Source organism: Schistocerca serialis, chromosome 1, assembly GCF_023864345.2.
Source record: "Schistocerca serialis cubense isolate TAMUIC-IGC-003099 chromosome 1, iqSchSeri2.2, whole genome shotgun sequence".
Classification (NCBI taxonomy): Eukaryota; Metazoa; Arthropoda; class Insecta; order Orthoptera; family Acrididae; genus Schistocerca; species Schistocerca serialis.
In genome coordinates this window covers 949524772-949549427 of record NC_064638.1, presented here as the reverse complement: position 1 = coordinate 949549427, position 24656 = coordinate 949524772, and the positions used below count along the sequence as shown (strand labels likewise).

The following is a 24656-nucleotide window of genomic DNA, read 5'->3' as shown; positions in this document are numbered from 1 at the left end:
TTCAGCATCTTTGAGAAACTTAGAAATGACATTTCAGTGAACAGCAGCTAAGTATTCACAACAATTTTTTGGCTATGTGTGGGAGAGAAATCATAATGAACAAGCAAATATGAAGTCTGCAGAACTTGAAACAAGCTCTTTTCTGCATAAAAATTCTACTTCAAAATTATAAATCCAGGTTTCATTGCCATTAACAGTTTCATAAAAGTGCTACTTTTTTTAAAAAAAAAAAAAATTAAGCATTTCATTGCTCCAAGAGACATGATGAGCTATTTGCTCCACTGTCAAAGAGTGTGAAATCCAAAATAGACAAATATTCCTGTAGTTACTGAGTTACAACAATATTCTCTTCTTTGGCTTAAAAGATAGATTTCACAATGGAAACAGATTCAAAACTGAATTTGCCATTGAAACTACCTGAGTCTTTGAATACAGTATAATCTCCACAAAACATTGCAAAAATTCCAATCCATTGATGAAATCTTCTCGGGATATCAATTGTGTCGCAGTGTTGTCTTGAAGCAGTGTTTCAACAAGTCCCCTACTTGTCATCTTTAGGTGAAGATGACAAGTGAGCGCCTTGTTGAAACATTGCTAAAAGATGACACTGCCACTTGGCTGATATCCTGAGAGGATTTCATCCATGGAATTTGCTAAAAAAACATGCATCCCATGTAACAGTGATCCACTGTAAGTCTTTGAAAAAGAAATTGTCACATAACTGCTCTTACTTTTCTTGCATCCACTGTGATGTCTTTTGATGTTCTGTGACAAAAGCTATGTAAAAACTGATAACAGGACCTCTATATCTTGGCTGCAACACATATTCAGATAGGTATAAATAAGCAAAAGTACAAATTGTTACTTGTTCATGTGGAGTAGCACATTGCAGAACCTCTTTCAGCAATCATGCTATTTTGGACTGATGGTAAAACTATGTGCTACTGTGGATTGACAGTAAAACCACCAGACACACAGAAAACAGCAAACAGGATAATATATTCATAATGGATTGAGTCTGTGTTGAACATTTTTGCCAGATTTAGCAACATGCACATCATTAGAAACATTTAAAACCTCAGTTCAAACATTCTTTCTTGGATGAGAAATGTGTGCGTTTTACTGCTAGACTTTTATGGCAGCACTGCCATTTAAATGATTGTTTGCTTTCAGAGCATCAAAATATTTTCATAGTAGTATGTTCTAGATTTTTAAATCATTCAGGTATGATACAGTGTGAAATCATGTTTAGTTTGTAATACTTACTGCAACAGGTATGGAAGGAGTCAAGATAAACATTCAGCATATAGTTGAAATGCTGTGTGGTTGATTGCCCCATAACCTACAGTGGAATTATTGCTGAGATTTTGGATTATGTCATTCTTCAGAATTAACAAACACGTGTACATGGAAGTACACCTTCATGGCTACTTTGTGCCAATACCGCAGCCCAACAGGGCCAAAACGTTAATATAGTAAATGAGATAGTTGATAACAGTCCTCAAAACGAGTTCACATAAAAAGCAAATAGTTTTTAGGCTCCATAAGAACATGAAGAGTGTAGGGGGATTACTAACAAGAAAATTCAATATTTCCTGGTGACATTTTCTGGCAGGGTAAATACTGATTATTTATGAGGATCAAAGGTATTTACAACTTTTATAAGGAAGACAGTTTCAGTAATCAAAAATCAGAAATAGGACTGTTTTATGCCTAAACAATAACTGGGCTGGTGCCAGTAGGATATGGTAGACATTGAGAGGCAGAGTTTTGGATTCAGGTATATCTTGTAGGTCAACAGTTAACAAGTGAATGACAGATAAAGGCCAAATCCATTATTTGTGTTCTATTAGACTACTTAGAGAGTGTTATTGTGTGTGTGTGTGAGTGTTTTATTAGGTTTATAGGAACTGTACTAAATTAGTGGTGTCCAGCTTAAGAACCAAATATCTGTGTTGGTTCCACAATTCTTTTCTGTTCAGGCTTACATACATTATCCTCTGTGCGTTGTTCATGTAACTCCCAAAAATTAAATAATTTTTGGAAATTTGAAAGCTAAAACAAGGCATACCTTAATTGTGCACTTGGATGGTGTTTTACCATTGCCTTCTGTGTCTAGAACAAGGAATAAATGTGAAGGATATAATCTTCTTTGAGAAGACTTGGTGTGATTTTGAGTATTATGAAATTATTGGCATGGTATTACAGTACTGCAAGAGACCTTTTATATGATCTCACTCCTGAACCAATTTAAATTTCTGTGCTTGTAGCAGTGAAGCATCTGAATCGACACCATATTTCTCTGCAGCTATAATCAGACTAAATCGTATAATGTTTATATGTGACAGGGTGGAACCCAGCAATAGTTACCAGCCACAGCCACAATCCGCAGTTCCTACAAATCCAACCATCTATAATAGCTCACAGCAATATGACACAGCTGCTCAGTATGATCCTTATTATAACAACTATGATGAAGATGTTGAACTTTATCGAGACATTGGTAAGTTTGGCACATGCATGTCATGTCATGTTCTCTCTCTCTCTCTCTCTCTCTCTCTCTCTCTCTCTTTCTTTCTCTTTCTCTCTCACTCACACATACACTCACAGAGTTTCTATATTACTGAATTTAAGGAACTATCACATCTGCTCCTACACATTTTGACAATTATTTGCAAACACTTTTGGGGTGTTATTTAGTGTTGGGGAATGATATGTTACTATTCCTTTGCATTTTTATACAGATTTTATACTGAAAGAAGCTTGAGGGCATTTCAGACCTATGTTAAATAGGACTGCCAGGGCCATGTGTCTCCATGTTCCAAAATATATAATTTTAGAACTAATTGATAAGGCTTATTTTACAGTTTTGCTTTATTGTCTTGTTTGTAAACAGGTTTTCTGAAGATTTTTTTACTAGAACCATACTCTTCATGGTTACACTATGTCTACAGCATACTCCACTATATCCTTACCCTCCAAGAGTGAGGCAAAAGGGCATTTAGAAAAGCCCCCACAGGAGTTAGGAATATAGGAGAGAGATACTGACAGATTGAAGCTACAGTGAGACTGCCTAGATAGTTCAGCTATTGAGAGCATTGCCTATAAAAACAAAGGTTCAGGTTTGGATCATTTTTGGTGCGCAGTTTTAAACTGGCAGAACATTTCATCATGTCTTCTGATTGTTTTCCATTTACACCAGTGTGCTGTGAAAAGTATCTGAACCAGACATGTATCTGTGTCAGCGTACAATAGGGAAGAGTGTAGTGTTAAATAGAAGTATGGGTCTGACATTTTTATTTAATTTATTTATATTGTACATATTTCATGAATCATTATGCATGGCTGCCAATTACTACAGATTGACAATAAATGTTATGGATTTATCATTTTAATTTGAGAGTTACTAAAAAATCACGGAAATAAAAATTTTAAAATATGATGATTTTAAAAAATTGGAAAAGCTACAGTTTACATTTTGCTAATCATATGCTATTAATATGTTTTATAGTTAGTAACAATTTCCTTCCTGAGAACATAGTAATACCGTCTACAAATGATTTTGTCACCATAGCTTACTAAGAGAGGTTATGCTGAGTCATCACAAAAAATTTTCAGTCTGCATGTATCACCGTAATGAACAGAAATATAACTGCTTTCGAACTGAATGACATCTTAAGGTTCAAGGTAATTATCTGTAAGCTGTTGTGGTTTTTCTGACCAGGTGCAATAAGATTGTCGCTCAAAAGAGAATTACCTTCAAGCACCAGTGAAAATCCAGATTCTGTATTAGGCAAGTTTACACAAATTCAGGAAGAGGCTGTGGACAAGGAAGGGTTGTAAATAGTTTTGTTTAAAACACTGAAGACAGGCCTGTCCTTTAACAATGGAAATGGGTTTTGTTTCAGTTTTTTATTTTATTTTCATTAATAATTTTTGAGATATGTGTTTATTGATTGTGCAGTATTTGAAAATTATAGAAATGTTTCTAAAGCACCCTTTGATACTAAACTAATTTTTAGCCTCTTGCACTTAACCTGATTTTTTTCATTTACAATAGTTTTTAATCCTGGAAAATAATCTTTATTTAGGGTCAGAAAGTACCTGAAATATAACATTTTAAGACCTAAACCAGACTACCAGTTTTCTACATCTACATCTACATCTACATCTACATTGATACTCCGCAAGCCACCCAACGGTGTGTGGCGGAGGGCACTTTACGTGCCACTGTCATTACCTCCCTTTCCTGTTCCAGTCGTGTATGGTTCGCGGGAAGAACGACTGTCTGAAAGCCTCCGTGCGCGCTCTAATCTCTCTAATTTTACATTCGTGATCTCCTCGGGAGGTATAAGTAGGGGGAAGCAATATATTCGATACCTCATCCAGAAACGCACCCTCTCGAAACCTGGCGAGCAAGCTACACCGCGATGCAGAGCGCCTCTCTTGCAGAGTCTGCCACTTGAGTTTATTAAACAAGGTTTTCAGAGTTTTCTGGGGACCCTGCACCATATTTGCCTCTTCTCATTGTTGGCAGCTGTGATTATGTATAAGCAAGCTGCCTGGATATGGAACAAGGCAGTACATAGCTTGTAAATATCTGTCAATAGAAATAAAAAAAGTAATAATCACAACAACAATAAAATTTCAGTATGAGTAACAAACTTTAGAGTTTAGATTAGATTAGATTTACTTTCATTCCAATTGATCCGTAGTGAGGAGGTCCTCCAGGATGTGGAACATGTCAGAAAAACAACAATACATGACAAATATTTAAACTAAAACAAATAAGCTAATGTACCATTCCACAGGTCCCAAGTGGAATGATCGTCATTTTTTAATGAACACTAAGAGTCATTTTACAAATACTATTGCACTGAATTTAAAATAAAAAAGTTTTATATTTATTTATAAGGTAAGAAACATGTAATACAACTACTGTAATACTTATTTACAATGAACACATTACTGCACTGAAATGGTGCAGAAGTTAGATTATACTTACTTACACACACACACACACACACACACACACACACACACACACACACACACACACACACAAATTTTCAGTGAACACATTACTGCACTGAAATTGTGCAGAAGTTATGTTGTACTTATATACAAATCAGTTGGTTTTCCTCAGAAATTCATCAATGGAGTAGAAGGAGTTGGCCACCAATAAATCCTTTAGGCTTCTCTTAAACTGAATTTCATTGGTTGTTAAGCTTTTTATGGCTGCTGGCAAGTTATTGAAAATGTGTGTTCCTGAATAATGCACACCTTTTTGTACAAGACTAAGTGACTTTAAATCCTTGTGAAGATTATTCTTATTTCTAGTATTGATTCCATGAATTGAGCTGTTGGTTTGAAAAAGTGATATATTTTTAATGACAAATTTCATTAAGGAATAAATATATTGGGAAGCTGTAGTTAGTATCCCTAGTTCCCTAAACAGGCTTCTGCAGGATGTTCTTGAGTTCACACCACATATAATTCTTACTGCACGTTTTTGTGCCCGGAAAACTTTAGCTTGGCTTGATGAATTACCCCAGAAAATAATCCCATATGACATTATGGAATGAAAGTAAGCATAGTATGCCAGCTTTTTCATTTTTATATCCCCTATGTCTGACAAAATTCGCATTGCAAACAATGCATGTGTATTAAATGTTATTTATCCTTTACTACCTTAGATGACATATGAGGTGTGATCAGAAGGTAACAGGAATTTTTGTTTTTCTTAAATTATCTTCATTTATTCATCATCAACATCAACTTTGGACCCTTCAAAGTAATCCCCCACAGGTATAATGCACTTGTGTAAATGCTTTTTCCATTCTTGGAAGCACTTCTGAATCTCACTTTTCATTATGGTACTCAGCTCCTTCAGCAATTCCGTGTTTACATCGTCAGTGGTGGTAAAATGACATCCTTTCACTGTTCTCTCCAGCCTCAGCAATAGAGAGAAGTCGCAGGGGGCCATGTCTGTCGAATATGGTGGCTGAGACGACATGACAGTTTTTTTTTTTTTTTGCCAAAAAATCACGAAGAAGCATTGATGTGTGTGTGGGATCAGTATCATGATGCAATTTCGATGAGTGGTTTTGCCACAATCGTGATCGTTTTCTTTGGATTGTTCATGCAAATGATCCATAACTTCCATGTAGTATTCTTTACTGACCATAAGGCAAAAATTCATGAAGCACTGTCCCATTGTAATTGAAGAATACAGTGAGAAGTATTTCGGTCTCTGCTCTTCAGACTGTTTTCATTGGAATGATTGGGCCTTGCTTTCAACAACATATGTGTATACCCATGTTCTGTCACCTGTTCTAACCTTCTTTAGAAGTTTTGGATTGTTGTCGACTTCATTCAGCAGTTCCTGAGCAATGTCTATGAAATGTTGTTTTTGGTCAAAATTCAATAATTTCTGAACAAACTTTGCTGCTACATGTTTCGTGTCCAGGTATCCAACAAATTGCTTAGCGTGAGCCAAAAAGTATGCCAACATCATCAGCAATCTCTCTGATGGTGATTTGGCAATTTTTCAGAACAATTTTCTTTACTTCCTGCTCATTGTCATCAGTAATTGATGTGCAAGGGTTCCCAGGGTGGTTGTTGTCTTCAATGTCTTCTGGACACTCTTTGAAACGTTTATGCCATTCATAAACTCTTGTCTTACTCATATTAGATTCACCAAAACCCACAGTCAACATTTTGAATGTGGTGTTGCAATTTATTCCATTTTTTTCAAGCAAAATTTAATGCAAATTCTTTTACCCATATATTTTGTAAGTAAAAATTTGCTGAGCACTCAAAAACATGTATAACCTTTTTGATTGTCAACAATAAACTAAATATTCAAAACAGCTGAAAATGCAAACAGACAGCAGTAATAGGTGTACCTACAAGAAAAAAAAGTTTTGAAAATTGGATGTATAAAGCCAGTGAAATTAAAAAATGCCGTTACTTTTTGATCATACCTCTTATAAAATGCATTCATTTGTTGGTGTAACAACTGCTGAACAGTTACTGCAGTTCATAGAACATGTTTACAACAGTGATATTATCTAGTTGTCTAGATGTACAATAACAAACATCACTGTAATTCTTTGTAGAGCTAAATTTTCTGTTTGGTGAAATTTCTAGCAAATACAAAATACATCTTTGTTAATATAGTTTGCTATAATAGTGTAATTAGTAATTGCATTACAATTTTTTTCAAAAAGATTATGGGCAGTACACTGGAAGCCAAAACAACCAGCAACAGCCATACAGGGGCAACCAAAATACGTATAAAACAGCACCTCAACCGACAGCACCTCAGAGAACCAACAGCTACGTTCAACCTAGTTACAGTTCACAAGACGTTTACACTCAACAACAGCAGCCACAGCAACAGCAACAGCAACAAGATTATTCAGATTCCTACAACACACAGGTTTGTATTAACAAGTATTTGCTTGGATATTAAAATTAATGATACCTTTAGTGTTTTGTTACAGAAATAACACTTTCACTCCTAGTAAGGAATTTTTCAAGGAGTCTTTCACGACACTGTGAGAAAACCACGTGTTTAAATTTTCAAGTTCTTATTTTGTATACAATTTCAACAGATGCAAAAAGTAAGAATATGTGTTTTCTTTCAGTGAGCGAATAAGGCAAAAGTTTATTTCTAAATATTTATTCAGTGTCACAGCTATGGTTCTGGGTATATTTTTAGTACAGAATATGGCTTCATGATTCCAGTATATACACTTCAAAGCTATTTATCTTTCAGAATGAGATTTGTACATGTCTCTAAAGACTCAGAGACTTCACTGAGGATTTTTACTTTAGTTGTTGTATTTTAAGAATTTGGCAGATTAATTCTCTGGTCTGACTGTGCACTCGAAGCTCACTTAGAGTGTCAAAAATGATGTCCATCGATAGAGTCATAGGCCACCTTACACTCAATAAGGGTGAGAATTCTGCTTGTTTTCTGATGGATCCTTAATATCATCATCAGGTTCCATATCTGTTCAGCACATGATCGACCCTTTCTGAATCCTGCTCAGCAGTCATCAATCAGGTCGTGAGCCTATTGTTCCAAACGTTTTAAGGAAGCCTTTGAAAGAGTGTTGTATGTGAGTGGAAAGAGAGACTTGCCTCTTAGTTGTTCAGGTCTACCTTTTCATCTTCCTTATGCAGATTTACAGTTCTGGGGAATTGTTTCAGTTTCCCAGATCTTTGTTAAACATGTGTGTATTATCTTTAAAAGCTCACCTTTTCTTAACTTCCACATTTCAGTAGTAATGCTGTCCTTCACTGGGGCTTTGTTGTTTTTAAACAGTCATGATATCTGCTGTTTTTTTTTTTATGGTGTGGGGGTTCTGAATCTGGATTTGGCATAGGGGTTGAAAGGGAAATCTTTCTTTTGGTGCATCACAGTTGAGTAATTCTTGTAATTCTTCAAAGTAGTTAGCCAATACTTTGCAGTTCTCTTTAGTATTCACCTATAATGTTCCAGTCACTCAATAGATCATCTTATAGAAGCACTGGTGTTGTTTTTGAGGAAGTCTTCTTCTGTTTCTTTAAGCCTGTTCTTTTTGTAATCTCATTTTTCTTTGCAGATCATATTGTAGGTCATTTCTAAAGTCTTTAGGAAAGACTCCTGTCTTTCAGAAGTTCTATATCTGTTCCTTTGATTCCAAACTTTGATTCTGGCCTCTATCATTTTGTCAGAGTTTGTGCCATACTATCTATGTTTATATTTTCATGGAATTTTTCCTAATTTCAGAGCTGATGTTTTTAGTGTTTGGCATAGGCCAGACCAGCCTCTTGGAACTTGTACATGCATGTCTTGTAGGAGACTGTCAGATATTCTGCGTCTACCCTTGAAAACCACTTGCTGTTAGGTCCGCATCTATTCGTCCGGGATTTTGCTTTGATTTGCATTAAGTAATGACCTGCATCTAAAACTACTTTCCCAATTCTAAAGTTCTGGATTTCAGAAATATTTTTTAGTGGAAACTGCAATATAATCACTTTTGATTTGGTGATTTCCAAGTGGTCCTTTTATGTAGATATCTTGCAGAGTGCATGGACATGAGTTTCAAGTCAAAAGCTTTGCAGAAGTCTGTAAGATAGTCTCCATTTTGATTCAGTACATCCCTGTTAGTTACTGAGTCTGCCCTAGTAAACTCCAGCATTCTTCTCTAGCACCATGTTTCAAAAGCCTCTATTCTCTTCATGTCTGAATCACTTATCATCCACATTTGCCCTTAATACAAGGCTACACTCCTGACAAATTCCTCCAGCAAAGACTTTCAAACAATTAAATTTTTATTAGATGTTTATCCCTCTATTTTAAAAATAATTATCATGCTGCAAACAGTCTGCATTTTATATCCTTTCTTCTCTGTCCATCATTGTTATTTTACTATCCAAACCTCACTTACTATTTTTAGTGTCTCATTTCCTAATCTAATTCATTCAGCACTGGGTCATTTAATTCAACTACATTCCATTGACCTTGTTTTACTTTTGTTGATGTTCATCTTGTAACTTCTTTTTCAAGACACTATCTGTTCCTTTTAACTGTTCTTGTAAGTCCTTTGCCGCCTCTGAGAATTACGCTCTCATCAGCACAGCAAACCTAAAAGTTTTTATTTCTTCTCCCAGAACTTTAATGCCTTCTCCAAATATGTCTCTCCTTGTTTTCTTTTACTACTTGCTCCACGGAAAGATTGAATAACAGCAAGGATAGACTACAAATCAGTTTCACCCCCTTCTCAACTGTTGCTCCCCTTTCATGTCCAGTGACTTCTGTAACTGCAATCTAGTTTCTTTACAACCTATAAATAACCTTCAGCTCCCTGTTGTTTATCCTTGCTACCATCAGAATTTCAAAGAATGTAATCCAACGTACATTGTCAAAAGCTTTCTCTAGATCCACAAAAGCTATAAACATAGATTTGCCTTTCTTTGGTCTTTCTGCTGAGATGAGTTGTAGGATTGGTATTACCCTGTGTGTTCCTACATTTTCCCCAAATCCAAGTTGATCTTCCTCTCTTCTACTAGTTTTTTCAGTCTTCTGCAAATAATTTGTTGAGTATTTTGTAACTATAAGTTATGAAACTAAAGGTTTGGTGGCATATACACCTTTCGGCACCTGGGTTCTTTGGATTTGGAATCATTACATTCTTCTTTAAGTCTGAGGATATTTCACCAGTCTGCTTTTTATTGTGCATCAGGTGAAATAGTTTTGTCATGGCTGGCACTTCCAAGGACCTCAATAATTCTGAGCAAATATTGTGTGTCCCAGGGGCCTTGTTTTAACATTGTTCTTTCAGTGCTGTGTCACATTCTTATCACAATATCATATCTCCTAACTCATCTCCATTTACTTCCTCTTTTCCTTCTGTTGTATTGTTTTCAAGTTTGTTCCTCTTGCAATTGCCCCTCTGTATGTTCCTTCCACTTTTCATCTTTCTCTTCTTTGTATAAAAGTGGTTTGCCATCTGAGCTCTTGATATTCATACAACTGCTTATCATTTCTCTAAAGATTTCTTTAATTTTCCTATAGATGGTATATACAGTGAAGGAGTCCTTGATTTCAAATGAAACCCCTCAAAAGCTGTACATTTATTGTGAATACTCTAAAAACTTTATACAGAAGTTATGCAGAAGTTTTAAAATAATTTGGAAAGCTGCTGACAGATGGTGCTGTAATAATAGTATGTAGTACTGATACTGTAGTCACCCAAAGCTACTGTTTGGGCTGCAGTATGCAACAGAGGCATGACTGGCCATTTTTTCGTGTGACAACTCCTTCTACTCATTGGCTGAATTTTTAGATATAAATTAAGGGAGGGGGAGAAAAAACAAACTTAAACATTAGTGTCATGCAATATTTTGTGTAATGTAATATCTTGTACAGACATCTTTTATTAACCTGACACGTTCCACATCATTACGAAGTGTCGTATTCATGATCTATGGAACAAGTATTAATCTAATCTAATATAATATAATCTAGCTCATAGCAATGTGTTCCCCTGTTGAAATGTGAAAGGAACTTAGTGAACTGAAGGTAGAGATTGAAAGCATTTATTTCATTGAATAACATGTTTTTCTGGTACTGGAATACCACTGGTTAGAACACAATCGTTCAGCAACAAGGTGCAATTTTCAAACACATTTAATGTTCTGAAAGGACCTGATGTGAAAACCATTTGGAAACTCTTTACTAAACTCCAGCAGATAGTGTAACTGGGAATGATGATCCCAGGCAAACTGTAGGTACTCATGAAAATCTCACCATGGTTTCTGGAATTATTCAGCAAAATCCAAGGAAACCCATCTGAAGAATTGCAGCAAAGACTGGTTTGAAGCATTTCAGCATGCAGAAAATACTGAGACAGAGCCTGCACATGTTTGTACTCAAAATCCAAAGCCACATGTATGAGCTGTGCAGTGCAGAACTGACTTAATGAACCACATTCTCACATTGATTGAAAATGAAGGATTTGATGTTGGATGCATCTGTTACACAGGTAAAGCACACTTCCACTTGAATGAGTCATGAATAAACAAAACTGGCAATTTTGTGGTTCCAAAAATCCCCATTTGTGTGAAGCAAAAGCACTGTAGTCACTCAAAGCTACTGTTTGGGCTGCAGTATGCAACAGAGGCATGACTGGCCCTTTTATCGTGTGAGAAATGATTGCCAGTGAATGTTACTTTGCAATTTTGGAACAATTTGTCACCATATAACGGATCAACTAGACACCAATGGTTAATGCAGGATGGTGCTGGACTACATCACACCAAACAGGTGTTTCACTTTCTTGATGAGTACTTGGAGAATAGAATCAGTGCAATGTATTATTGCAAATTAACTGGTGCAGGGATGAGCTGGCCTCCATATTCACCTGATATGACTCCTTGTGACTGCTTTTTGTGGGGCACACTGAAAGACACTTGCCTATTAGGCCATCTCACCACAGTGGATGAGCCTGAATCACTGATCTGTGTGACATCTGAATCCATTTCCATTGAGACACTACAAGGTGTGATGGGAATTTTCATTGTTCATTTGCACCATCTTTGTACTGTGAGTAGTGGTCATTTTGAAAAGATTGTGATGTGATTCTAATGACTGCTTGCTGAGCTCGAGTTCAATTATGCATGCTGATACTGTATGAGTTACACAGTGTACAGCGCTATATGTTAGCAGCTTTCCAAACTATTTTGAAACTTCCGTATAAAATTCACACACTATAAACATACCTTTTGTTACACTTGTCTATTAACTGTAGTTTTTGAGATGTTTAGTTTTGAAACTGGGGACTTCTTCACTGGACACTCTGTATCTTTCCCATAGTTATGCATGCATCTATATCCTTTTATTTCTCATCTGACATATTTGCTTATCTTTTTAGCACTTCCTGTCAATCTCATTTTTTAGACATCTGTATTCCCTTTCGCCTGCAACATTTGCTATCCTCTTAGATTTTCCCTATTCGTCAGTTAGACTCAATATCTCATGCATCATCTTGTGAGTTCTTCTGGGATTCATCTTTTGTCTATTTGATTCTCTGTGGCCTTCAATATTTCACCTAATTCATCTTTCAAAGGTACTTGTTTGTCTTCTGTTGTATTTCTTTCTTGTGTTTCAGCCTATCATTGCTTAATGCTGCTTCTGAAACTCTCAACTGCCTGTGGTTGTTTCAGTTTGTCCAGTCACCATCTTGTCAGTTTATTATAATTTTGCAATCTCTTCAGTTGTGATCTCCAGTTAATAACCAATAAATAATGGTCAGAGTCCACATCTGCCCCTGGCATTTTTTTGCATTTTAAAATCTCGTTTCAAAACTTCTGTCCTGCCATTATGTAATCACTCTGAAACCTTCTGTGTCCCCATGCCTCTTTCATAGATACGACTTGCGTTCATGAGCTTTACACCAAGTGCTAACCATGAGTAAATTATGCTCCATGCAAAATTCTACCAGGCAACTTTTTTTCATTCCTTTCTCCTTGTCAATGTTCTCCTACTTTTCCTCCCTTTCCTTTTCCTACCATCAAATTCCAGTTCTCCATCACAATTAAAGTTTCATCTCTCTTAAATTGTCTGAATAATGTCTTATATGTTATTGTACATTCTTTCAGTTTCTTCATCACCTGCAGAGTTAAATGGCATATAAACTTGTATTATTGTTTTAGGTGTTGGCTTTGTGTCTATCGTGACTACAATGTCATGATGTTCTTAAAAGTTTGCCTGCAATCCTGTTTTCTTATTCATTATTAGGCTTACTCCTGCATTACCTGTATTTGATTCTAATCCATATGATATTCTAAATCCCACAGAATCTGACAACAGGCAGAAACAGAACAAATATAATATGTTTAATATTTTCATTTATATTTCCTGCTGGTCTCTTTGAATAAAGGACACGATTAAATTTTATTGTTGACTTCCCCATGTATATTAGCCCACAGCACATTTGGTTATGAAAGAGGGTTATGGGACATACTCAAATTGAATCAGCATGTCTTTGGTTTTATGTCGTTTCCCATTTGGTTTTATGTCGTTTCCATTCATTGTATTAATGAACATCACCTAGGTACATAGGTTAGTCTGATTGTTGCTTTTAAGTACTTTCCTGCACTCACTGAGGTAAAGGCTTGGCTATTTCTCAATCTCATAAGCCACAAATAGTAAACTTTTTATTTTATTTTTTTTTAAGCGGCGATCCTGTACCATTGTACCAGCTTGCTCAAACTAGTAATTATAATTTATTATTTTTGTGCATATTTTATATTCGTATTTATTGATTAGAATAAGAAAATTGTCAAATACATATATGCACAGCTGTTAAGAGAATGTTTATGAACCAGGACTCCTGTTTTTGTATATCAAATAGCCTGTTGGCTCTACTCCATTTCCTCTACATTTGCTTGAACATTATATTAATTCATATTTATATTTTTTATATTGAATATATGAACATCCATATTCTGGAAAACATTTTTGTGTAAATAATAACACTTATTTTCAGCTTTCTGATGAACAATACAGGGAGCCATCGAGGACACCATCAAGGTAGGACATCAAGACTTACTCACAGAAAAGCTATTCACAGAATACTTCTCAATAGGCTTATCATAAATTTTGTAAATAATTGTTGAAGTTTTGTGTAGTAATCTTTGTTTCATCATATATTGCATCATTCAGTTTTTAACCAATGCTTCTTCTTCTTGTTTAATTATATTATTTGTTTAATGACAACCTGTACTATAATGCTTTGTACTCTTTTAATTCAGCAAGAATGAAGTTTAATTTTTGTGGGCTCTAGTGATTACAGGACTACCTGCATCAAATGATATGCAGATACAGCTGCCACATATGTTATTAAAATGATAAATTCATCAAAGTACCAGAACTGTAGACCTACATGCATTACATTGCAGTATAAAGTGCATTTCTTCTGTAAATTAGTTCATCTCTGTGGCTCGCAGTCTTTTGATAACATTTTCCAAGTTTTTTTCTTGGAATTCTGTTGCCTGTTTTCAGGTAGTTGCCTGAAATCAAAGTTTTCACCAGTCTCAGTATCAAATTATTTTTTCTTTTCTATACAGTCTGGATAATTTAACCAGTCTGACACTGTTTATGAATACTGATGAACAAACCACAGTAATGTACTGACTGCTGAAAAAAAAAGTGAATCACCCAGAAAGGGAGGTGGAAACAAAATGAAACTTCACAGTTTCAGAGGGTATACGATGTTATTACAATGATTACAAAATCAAGTTAAATTTACAAAATGCTTGATAGTGTGAGCCCACTTATCAGCCTGACGTTGCACTCCCTCTGGCCCGGATGCATGCGTTGGTTCTGTTGTGAAAGACGTCATGAAGCCATTTTGTCCTCTCCTGAGGCAAACTGGCCCACAACTGTTTTAACTGGTCTTTGATATACTGGCATGTGTGGACAGGCAATGTTGTGTTGAAAAATGGCATCATAGTGCTGTTGTATGAAGATACAGTATGTTTGTGAAGCACTGTTGTGCCATCAGAGTACCCTCAGTGACTGTCTGCCATGACCTGAATTATACCTGATGGCTTCTCACACCAAGACACCAGGATTAACATTAGGGAGCCTCTTTAAAACATTGAAATAATGGGACTCTCCTCAGATTTCTGTCGTACTTGCTGGTGATTGTCATCCAGGGCAGTGCAGAGCTACAAGTCCTTGATGAACACATTCCAGCACCATTCATCAGCAGTCTGTGTTTTACAGTCACAGAACCACTCCAAACAAAGCCATTTGTGTTGTGGTGTTAACTGCAGAATGTTGCAGGAAGTCCATTACTTGTTCTCAGATGGTTGGTGCAGCTGTCAAGGGGGTATGATGTGCTTGGTGCACAGTATGGTGATCCACCCCTGTGGTTGTCATTCAGGGTTGATTGTAACCTTGACTACAGGTATGTCTGTCCTCATGTTTCCATGCAGTCCAACACTGAGCCATTGTTACATAAAAATACCCCGTGAATCTGGATATTGCACGATTCAGCCAGCCAGCCAAATGTAAACTCAAAATGACAAAATGTAGACTCAAAATGACATCAGTTTCAAACTCTTCCTGGTGCTGATAACACAGCCTCACACGAATATGTGACGTCTCCATGACCTTCACAGTGATCACTGAATATCTGACAATGTTCACACCTCCTAATATACATTGTCAGGCCTGATAACAACACTAAACATGAACAATGATAATGCACTTTGGTGTCTGTTCTATCAGCCACAGGGAATTGCAACTCTGACCATTTACATACTCACCAGTGGTGTGTGCGTGTACAAAGTTATATTGATGTCCAACCACGTCCTCTGGGTGCTCCACTTTTTTTTTTTCCTTCACGTATTTCTTTGATTTGTACAACAGATTTTTAATGGTATATATAGATGTTTCCAAGCAGAAAACTTAGCATTTTCATTGGTGTTTACCAGTGTAGAAGCTCTTGCACTGGAGTTTTAAAATTTTGGCTAGCTAGTGGTAGGGTGAAAGTGGAGATCAAGCATCAGTTAATAGCAACAAATGAAATAATAACATTCAGAAATTTGTTTGTTTCTAATCATTTTCAGAATACAAATGTTAAATAGTTCATGCTTAGAATGTCTCTCTTTTCTTTCCTTGTGCAGACCTCAGAGCAGAGGTAGAGGAGAAAATGCTGCCACAGCTCGGGCAGGCCCCAGTCAGAATGACAAAACTGAGGAGCTTGATGGCTCACTGAACCTTTCTTCACTAGCTTTTGATACACCCCGATCCTCTTCCCGTCCACCCACTGCATCCACAAGGCAGCAGCAGTTTCAGGCTAGGGGATCTAACACAGAATCTGAAGGAAGACGATCACCTATAAGATCTACGCCTAGAACCTCCACATCTCTTGAGGACACCCTTTCTGAAGATCAAAAATCGCCAAGTCGTGGACAGGCGAGTTCTCGGCGAACTTCACCGGTATCTGATAGCCCAGGTGTAAAATCTAGATTTTCAGAGACAGCAAGTCTTCCTGTCTCGAGGGCAGTACCTCAGAAGCAACAAACCTCAAGTGGAAGACGAGCACCAGTTAAATATTATGAGTCATCTGATACATCACAAGGCTCTCGCAGCTCTGCAAAGAATCCTGAATTAACAAGTATTGAAGGTTTCCGACAAGGGAGCTCGGAGAATCGTCGAGGACCGCTATTAAAATCAGAGGCTAGTCCTGATGTGGAGGCAGTTATTACACCCCGAAGCCAGAAGGTTGTTGCTGAATCCTTCCAGCCTGCCCGTTTGATTTCCAGTATGGATGATACTCAGAATGATGATGATGAAATTGCAGACCCAGATTTTCCATCCAAATCCCTCTCCCGTAACTCTATTGTTCAATCCGAACCTTCAACGACGAGTAGATCAAGGTCCAGAGGTAGCGGCTCAGCAAAACAGGCTCAGTGTTCTGATGATGTTGATTCCAATAAAAATACAGGATGCATCGAGAAACAGCAAGTGAGGTACGGACACCTCAAAATGTTTTAATTGAGAACATAGTAGGTTGTAATATCCATTATAGTGCAACTCAAATCATTACAAGATAAACATTAGTTTCAAGTAATTTCACAAAATAATATACATTCAAGCTATCTTGGTTTGAAGTTTCTTGGATACAGAAACAATAAATAATGGTTTTAGTGAACAAAAATCTATGTTCATAAAATGAATAAAATATGTATTTTAATTTGACCATCAAAAGTATCACACTGTGAATCTTAACTTTAGTTTATTTTAAACAGTGGGACATGATATTAATAGTTTCTTTTTCTACTTGGTCAGCAGAGTTAGACCAACAACTGCTTCCCCAGAAAGTCAGACCACCCCTACACCTTCAAGGTAATACCCTAAAATAATGCATTGAATGGCTGCATTTTATGGGCTTTTGTACATTGTCCACATGCTGGGCAAAGTAGACAAAAATACATGTGCTTGAGACTGCTGCAGAGGGTTTGTTCACACACTGTTTGGCATGAAGTGTCAGTTGCCAGGACACAGTAGGAGAATGCAACTACAGCTATTGTTCAAGGGAAAAACCATCTTCTACACATCTGTCATGAAAATATTTATACTAAATGCTTTTTAATGACATTATTGAGTTATTTGTTTCTTTCTTCTGTGCTCTGTCTTTATTACTTTTTGACATATTTTGTCTTGTTACTTGCTTTAATGTATGCTCACAGTGAGCAAGACACACTAATTTCCAACTTTATCAAAAATATCAGTAGCTTAATTGCTATGTCACCTGTAGATGCTTCTATTCTCCATGCATGTGAAGTAACTGTGCTTTTTCAGCTTTGCTAAATTTCTACTTGTGTATTTTGCATTGTGCATCTTTCTGTTTCCTTCAGTTATATCTCTACTTATGTACACTGTTCTTAGAAAGATGCTGAGACTCTATATTACTGCTCTCAGCTGTAATCTGAAATGATAGAACCAATGTGAAGTGATATAACTGAATCTCTCAGAAAATATTTAGGCTCAAACTTCTATTTCTCTTCCCTATGATTATACAGCAGCAGAAATAAAACTTTATCCTCAGTGACTGACAAATCTGTAACCCTGACATACTGTTGGTAACAGTTCTATTCATGACTCAATGAATGTCCATTTATCTCTGTGGACAACTATGTATTCAAAAATTTTCATGTTCAGTGTTTCATGAAACAATTGCTAACTTCATAATTGGAATTAACAGCAAAACCATACAGGCAAATACAGTTGCGATTAGACTAGAACCTACATGTAACGACATTGATCGAAATGTGAAGCTAAAGGGAAAGTGAGTTTGAGGAAAAAAATGCAAGATGATGGCAAATACTGCAAAGCAAGAGATGGATCAACTACAACTCTGAATGAAAAAAGAAACAATGCTGGCTGCAAAGAAATTATGCACACAATTTTCAGGATGTAGATAACATACCTGGAAAGAAAAAGTTATACATATGGTGGATACTGTCAGCAAATATCTATCCCAACCATATAACTGAGGAGAGATGGTTTAAAGAAGAGTAATGCATCCTAATACTGTGATTTTAAAGTTTCCTCCTCTTCCCAACCCTCCTATACCTTCAAAATTCAGTCATTGATTTATAATAAGCTGTTGATCTTCCACATTTTTTCTGGCACCTTGAAAAAAAAAGAGAGAGAGAGAACCAGTAACAATGAAAATTTCATTCAGTTGTATATTTTGCATCTGGCTGTCATCCCAAGTACAGCCTTTTAAACATATCCTGTGTACTATGCCTTTAGTAATTTTATTTTTCATTTAATATTTAGCTGAAAAATACAAGGCCATGCCAACTAAAACACTTTGGTGTTCAAACCAACCTTACTTTGTTTTATAAAATGCACTGTATATACACACTGACAATGCTCTTGGCAAGGTGGTTGATGGGAGTTGCACAGTTGGAAGACATTAAATTACGTAGGGAAATAATGATTGTTTTCTGGTCACTGTCAAATTCAGGCAGTAGAGATTACTGTGTGTAGTATGTCTACATCAACAAAATCATATGTGACACATGGATTCAAGTTCTAGAGCAATTTCATATGAAATTGGCTTTTGTATGGAAAAGTCTGAAGTATCCTGGCATGCAGGGAGGTATATTGTAACGAAGTCAATACTACTTTGTTCCTTTCCTGCTTATTTTGCCAGTAAATTGTCTCACTTCTCAAACCAAATCTTGGAATCCCGTCCTGTGTTGCATGCTGTTTCGTCATGAGATTCTTGAGTAAAAGAAAAAGAGATTAATATAAGTAAAACAGAACTAAATTGTAATTACAGCAGCAGTATTTGTAGCAACAATAATAGTGATGAAAAATTGTAGCAGATTGCAGCATACCCGAATATGGCTCTTCTTCAGACTGTTCTGACTCACATATTTCTCCCACTGATCCAGGTTCAGTGAATTCTTTCCCCTGAGTTTCCAAAATTTCTTGGTCACTCAACATAACTGACATATTTATGGAAGGATTATGGGATACAGCAAAACCTAATGAATAAATGCACAAAACTCATGACAATGTGGGCACACATTTGCTCAGTCAGTCATGACAACAGTTCTTAAGTCCATATCTCTTTCTTTCAAAATTATTCTAGAAATTGACAACAAAAGGCCGTACCTGTCGAGGGACAGATAGGAAGACATCCATTCATTGCTCTCATACAAAATGAGCCCAGTTTTCAAGCGATGGGTGGCTTGCACACCAAGAAAATTGCAGCCTCAGCTATACTTGGGCATGGTCATCAGAGCACATCTTTGTGGCCTGAGTTATGCTCAGGCCTGGTTGCCAAAGTGTTAATGACTGCTGTCAGGTTTTGAGTAACTGAGTTTGAAATCATTAATTGACTTGCCAGCTGCAGTTGGTAGCAGCTTAAAAGTAATCAGTAATAAACAATTTCATTTAAATTCTGTCAGTGCCTCTGTTCCCCTCTACCACATTGCTGAGAATCTTTTGAGGGTGTGCTTATCATAATGCCAGACTGCGGTAATTTCCAAAATAGTTCTTTATCATGTGCTGTACTCCTTTATCAGTGATCGAATTTTTTTAAGTGCAGAAGTTATGAAATATAGTTATTTATATTGACAAATTCATTGAAGTGCTCTGTTATGATAGACTACTGTTTGAAATTGCCCATTTTCTCAGGTGCAACAAACCATTAAGTTCAAAGAAGTAAGCAGACTGCAACAATTGTAAATTATCAAAGTCAATAACATCCTCTGCAGGACCTTTCCAGTACTAAATTTACAGCTCAGTACTAAGACACTAACGTAGTATCTCAGGTAATGGTGCACTCTGTCTCGCTTAGTTGCAGTATCTTTTAAAATTTGTTTAGGAAGAGTATATTTTTTTCTGATTTTGGGTTAAGTTAATTACATCATTTATTCTGTGTAGTTTTCAGTGTGCAAAAAGATAGTTCAGATAATTCTGCTATTCCCTACATTGTGTATGGTTATTCGTCAAGTTTACTCTTCAGTTTTCTGTACCTTTCAGAGTTTTTTGGTTGGCAGTGTCTCCAACAGGATTTGGTCACTGATGGAAAAACAAATGAAGAGTTACTTGAGTAATAAAAATCAGTGTCATTGACTGCAAATGATTTAAGTGATGCTGACTTACAAATTAAAACATGACACATGTAATAATTCCTTTTTCCTCTCACACATTTACCTTTCAAAACATAATTTTGTAAGGAACACAGCAGTCTTCATTGACTGTTTTCATCTCTTCCATTCACAATATAGTGGTCTTGCCTGTTCCTGTCATCTTGCACTTTCATCTACTGTATGTGATGTGTCCAATAAGTATCAGAACTGTTTTTTTTCTCTGCCAGTTGGAAGAGATGGGGATGCTCTGTATGGGTACGATAGGTAGTGAGACATGTAACATGTCTTAGGAGATCCATTCCAGGTGCCTTAGATCTTTTGGAGTCTTTAGATCATAACTGAAGTGAAAGTGTGTTCAATGCTTGCACAGCAAATCACTGAGTTGTATTGTGCTGTAATACTTTGTACTAAACTGAATAAATCTGCTGTCGACAATGATATGTGAACTTTATACAGGATGAAGTTATCCCTATAGTGTTTGTTTTAGAGCTGCATACAAAATTTAAAGCTGTCTAGAAAGACATCAAAGATGAGCAATGTATTGGACACCGACATCAACAAACAAATGGAAATGTTGCCAAAATGCAAGAATTTTTTAACTTTAACCACATGCTAGGTGTTTGTTCGATAGCTATGGAATTAAATTTAGTAAAAGCTAAATATCTTTTAGTTCTATCTGTTGATTCACAAATGCAGCAGCTGCAGACAAATTTAATACTGAAGGTTTTGTCAGCAAAACAGAAGGAGCATGATGTGGCAATTTGTAATTAACTACTGTAATGTTTTGGGATTGATCCAAATCTTTTGGGCAGAGCGATAACTATGACAAAACATGGCTTGCTTGTTTAGCATAATCTTGTTTAGCATAATCCAAAGTCTGAGTGGCATATAAGCGCTCCTTTTTGACAAAAATAGGGTCACTTGTGTAAATCGAGAGCAAAAGCAAATGATTCTCTGACCAGGCCATCCACATCTGTGGCAGTACAAATTTTTGGCAGGAGCACCACAAAAATTGTATTTTGAGACAGTTTGACTAAGACACTACTGGTTTTGTGGCTTTCTAAACAACAAGAAATTAACAGTGATAGTGATTGAACCCCTATACATTTAAGTAATATCAGAGCCATACCCACCAAATTTTGAGAATAAATAAAAACACACATGTACTTACAAACATTAAAACATGGTAAACAATATGGCACAGAATGTAGAAGGCGTGACTTAATGATTAAAACCATAATGTCCATGGGAGAATAGTCAGTGAATAAATAGTTGGGCTCCACCATGTTGGAATTACCATGTTTCAGTATTTGGAGGTACACTTGCATTTTTATCTATTCTCTTGATTAGATGTTTAAGGCTTTGGCATTACTTTGCTGCATAGGGGTTCAGGCACTGTCACTGTTTATTCCTTGTTATTTAGATATGCTGCACCTGATGATGTGGCTATAAGCCAAAAAACCAATAGTGCTTTAATAAAAATGGTTCAAAATACAGATGTTCGCAGAGTTCTTACCAAAAAATGCAAGAATGGAAGCATTCTCCTTTGGCACAAAAGTTGTGGTCCACAAGGAGATTATGCTTCGTGGACAAACAATAAATACTAAATTATAAGCAAGAGTGCAGAATTTTTGTAGTTTAGGATCTTCAACATCCAAGGTGATGGAGAATACATAGAGGCTCACTCATGACAATGGGACCAGTTATGTGTAGTTTAATGTGAGGGTGTCACTGACCAAAACAATTTGACGATGTAGCACCAACCACATTAAAATCTAGATTTGTCGCACATTATTTCTTTTTGTTCTCTTTGATTGAAAGGAGCATTAAAGTGGCATCATTTCAGGAAATGAGGCAATTCAAGTGGCTATGACATGCTACATGAAGAGCCTTGTCATTTCTGACTTGCAGAAGCCTTTGAAGATTGGTGAAATGATGAAAGTGGTCTAATGCTACAGGAGACATATTTTCAAGAATATTGATTCGCTGCTCGCACAATTTATTTTTATGACTTCACTTTTGGTACTTGATGGAAAAAACCTGAATGCCCCTTTCAATTTCTTCCAAGCCTTCATTATACTATGTAACCCACACATATTACCAGTTTGAATGTTGATTATTTCCCTTCTGATTTCTTGCACAACACATAAGCACTGTGTGTAAATCTTTCCTAGAGACATCTTTCCTTATTCATGCCCAATATGATGGTAAATAATGTGCACATATTTAAGTACAGATCTCTACTTCTCTACTGTAATCAAACAAAAGAATTGCTAAGTGTTAGAGAGGCATGTGAAACTGATTAAACATTTCTTGGCTTTGAAACAGTGCCGCTCTAGCATGTTCATGCTCACCACCATACGGTACCACTACTAGCCTACTAGCCATTTCCTGTTCTACTCGCAAATGGAGCAGGGGGAAAATAACTGTCGATATAACTCCATGTGAGTGCTAGTTTCTTTTTTCTCCATGGTCATTGCATGAAATGTACAGTGGAGGCAGCAGAATCATTCTGCAGTCAGTTTCTAATGCCAATTCTCTAAATCTTGTCAGTATTGTCTCACAAGAAGAAAGTCACCTTCCCTCAGGAATTCCAATTACACTCAGATATTTAAGTGACACGACTGTGTCAAGCAGACCACTACTAATGATGTACATGAACATTATGGGACTGTTTTCCTACTCATCTGCATTAACTTACATTTTTCTGCACTTGAAGCAAGCTACCACCCATCAGACTAACTAGAAATTTTGCTAAGTCCTCCTGTGTCCTCCTACAGTCCTCTTGTGTCCTACCTTCCCATACACCACAGTGTCACCCTCTTTGTCAGATTATTTACTTATATAGACAATAAGAGCAGTTGTATCCCACTTCCCTGGGGCACTCCTGATGATACCCTTGTCTCTGATGAGACTTACAAAGGATCTTCTCTTCTGTACTCATTCCCCACAATAGAAACATTTTTTCGCCACACAATCCATTGACAACAGCTAACCAAAACCCGCCACAGGACCTTGTTTAAAGCAATTCCAACCTCCCTCCAACTGTGATCATCCTCTCCTTCAACCCACTCCTTCCCAGTAACCTTTCAGGAATTCTTTACTTCTAACCTGGCCTCACTTTCCTTTGCTAAATCTGTCCTCAGTGAGTCTAACATCACTCTTATGGAACACAGATGTCAGTAACTTGAATCCAGATCATATCATCCTTCTTGCAGGTAAAGACTCCACCACAGTGGTCATGAACCATAATGACTTTGTGGCTGAGGGACCCCACCAATTTTCTGATACCTCTGCAGCAATCAGCTCCCCCCCCCCCCCCCCCTCCTCCCCAAGCATTCCTACCTTTTACCTACTCCCAAAAATCCACAAACCCAACCTCACAGGTCTCCTTACAGGTTGTCCCATTGTGGCAGGGTACAATGATCCGATGGAATGAACCTCTGCTTTTTGGGATTGACGCCTTCAAGACATTGCTCACTTTCTTTCCACAGTACCTGTTCTGTTACCACCAGACCCCTTGTTGGGCACTCAGGATGCAACATCCTTATACACCAACATCCTCCATGCCCATGGCCCTGCAGCCATGGAACACTACCTTTCCCAATGTCCTTCTGATATAAAATCCACCACCTCTCTCCTAATCCTCCTAGCCAACTACATCCTTTACCGCAATTATCTCTCTTTTGAAGGCCAAAACTATAAACAGATTCCTGGTACCACCATGAGTACTCGCACAGCGCAACCCTATGTCAACTTATTTATGAACCATCTGGAGGAATCCTTTCTATCTAGTCAACATCTAAAACCCCTTGTCTGGTTCAGATTCACTGATGACATTTTCAGGATGTGGACTCATGGCGGGGCCAACCTTTGTTCTTTCCTCCATAACCTCAACACCTACTGCAAAATCTGCTTCACCTCATCCTTCTCAGCTCAAGAGCCTCCTTCCTACATGTCGATCTCTACTT

The 24656-nt window shown here is 36.9% G+C and overlaps 1 protein-coding gene across 9 annotated transcripts in view; it reads left to right on the top strand.

Moving 5' to 3' along the window:
• The window catches only part of LOC126412664 (uncharacterized), a 353642-nt gene that overhangs the window by 259033 nt on the left and 69953 nt on the right, over positions 1-24656 (top strand). For 3 of the 9 annotated variants that reach the window (XM_050082391.1, XM_050082369.1, XM_050082376.1), the window contains exons 7-11: positions 2349-2503; positions 7233-7444; positions 14046-14089; positions 16192-17040; positions 17360-17416. In XM_050082391.1, the coding sequence (XP_049938348.1) occupies positions 2349-2503; positions 7233-7444; positions 14046-14089; positions 16192-17040; positions 17360-17416 (1317 nt within the window). The remainder of the gene's footprint in view (positions 1-2348; positions 2504-7232; positions 7445-14045; positions 14090-16191; positions 17041-17359; positions 17417-24656) is intronic. The other 6 variants (XM_050082397.1, XM_050082383.1, XM_050082414.1 and 3 more) reach the window with 3 other exon arrangements.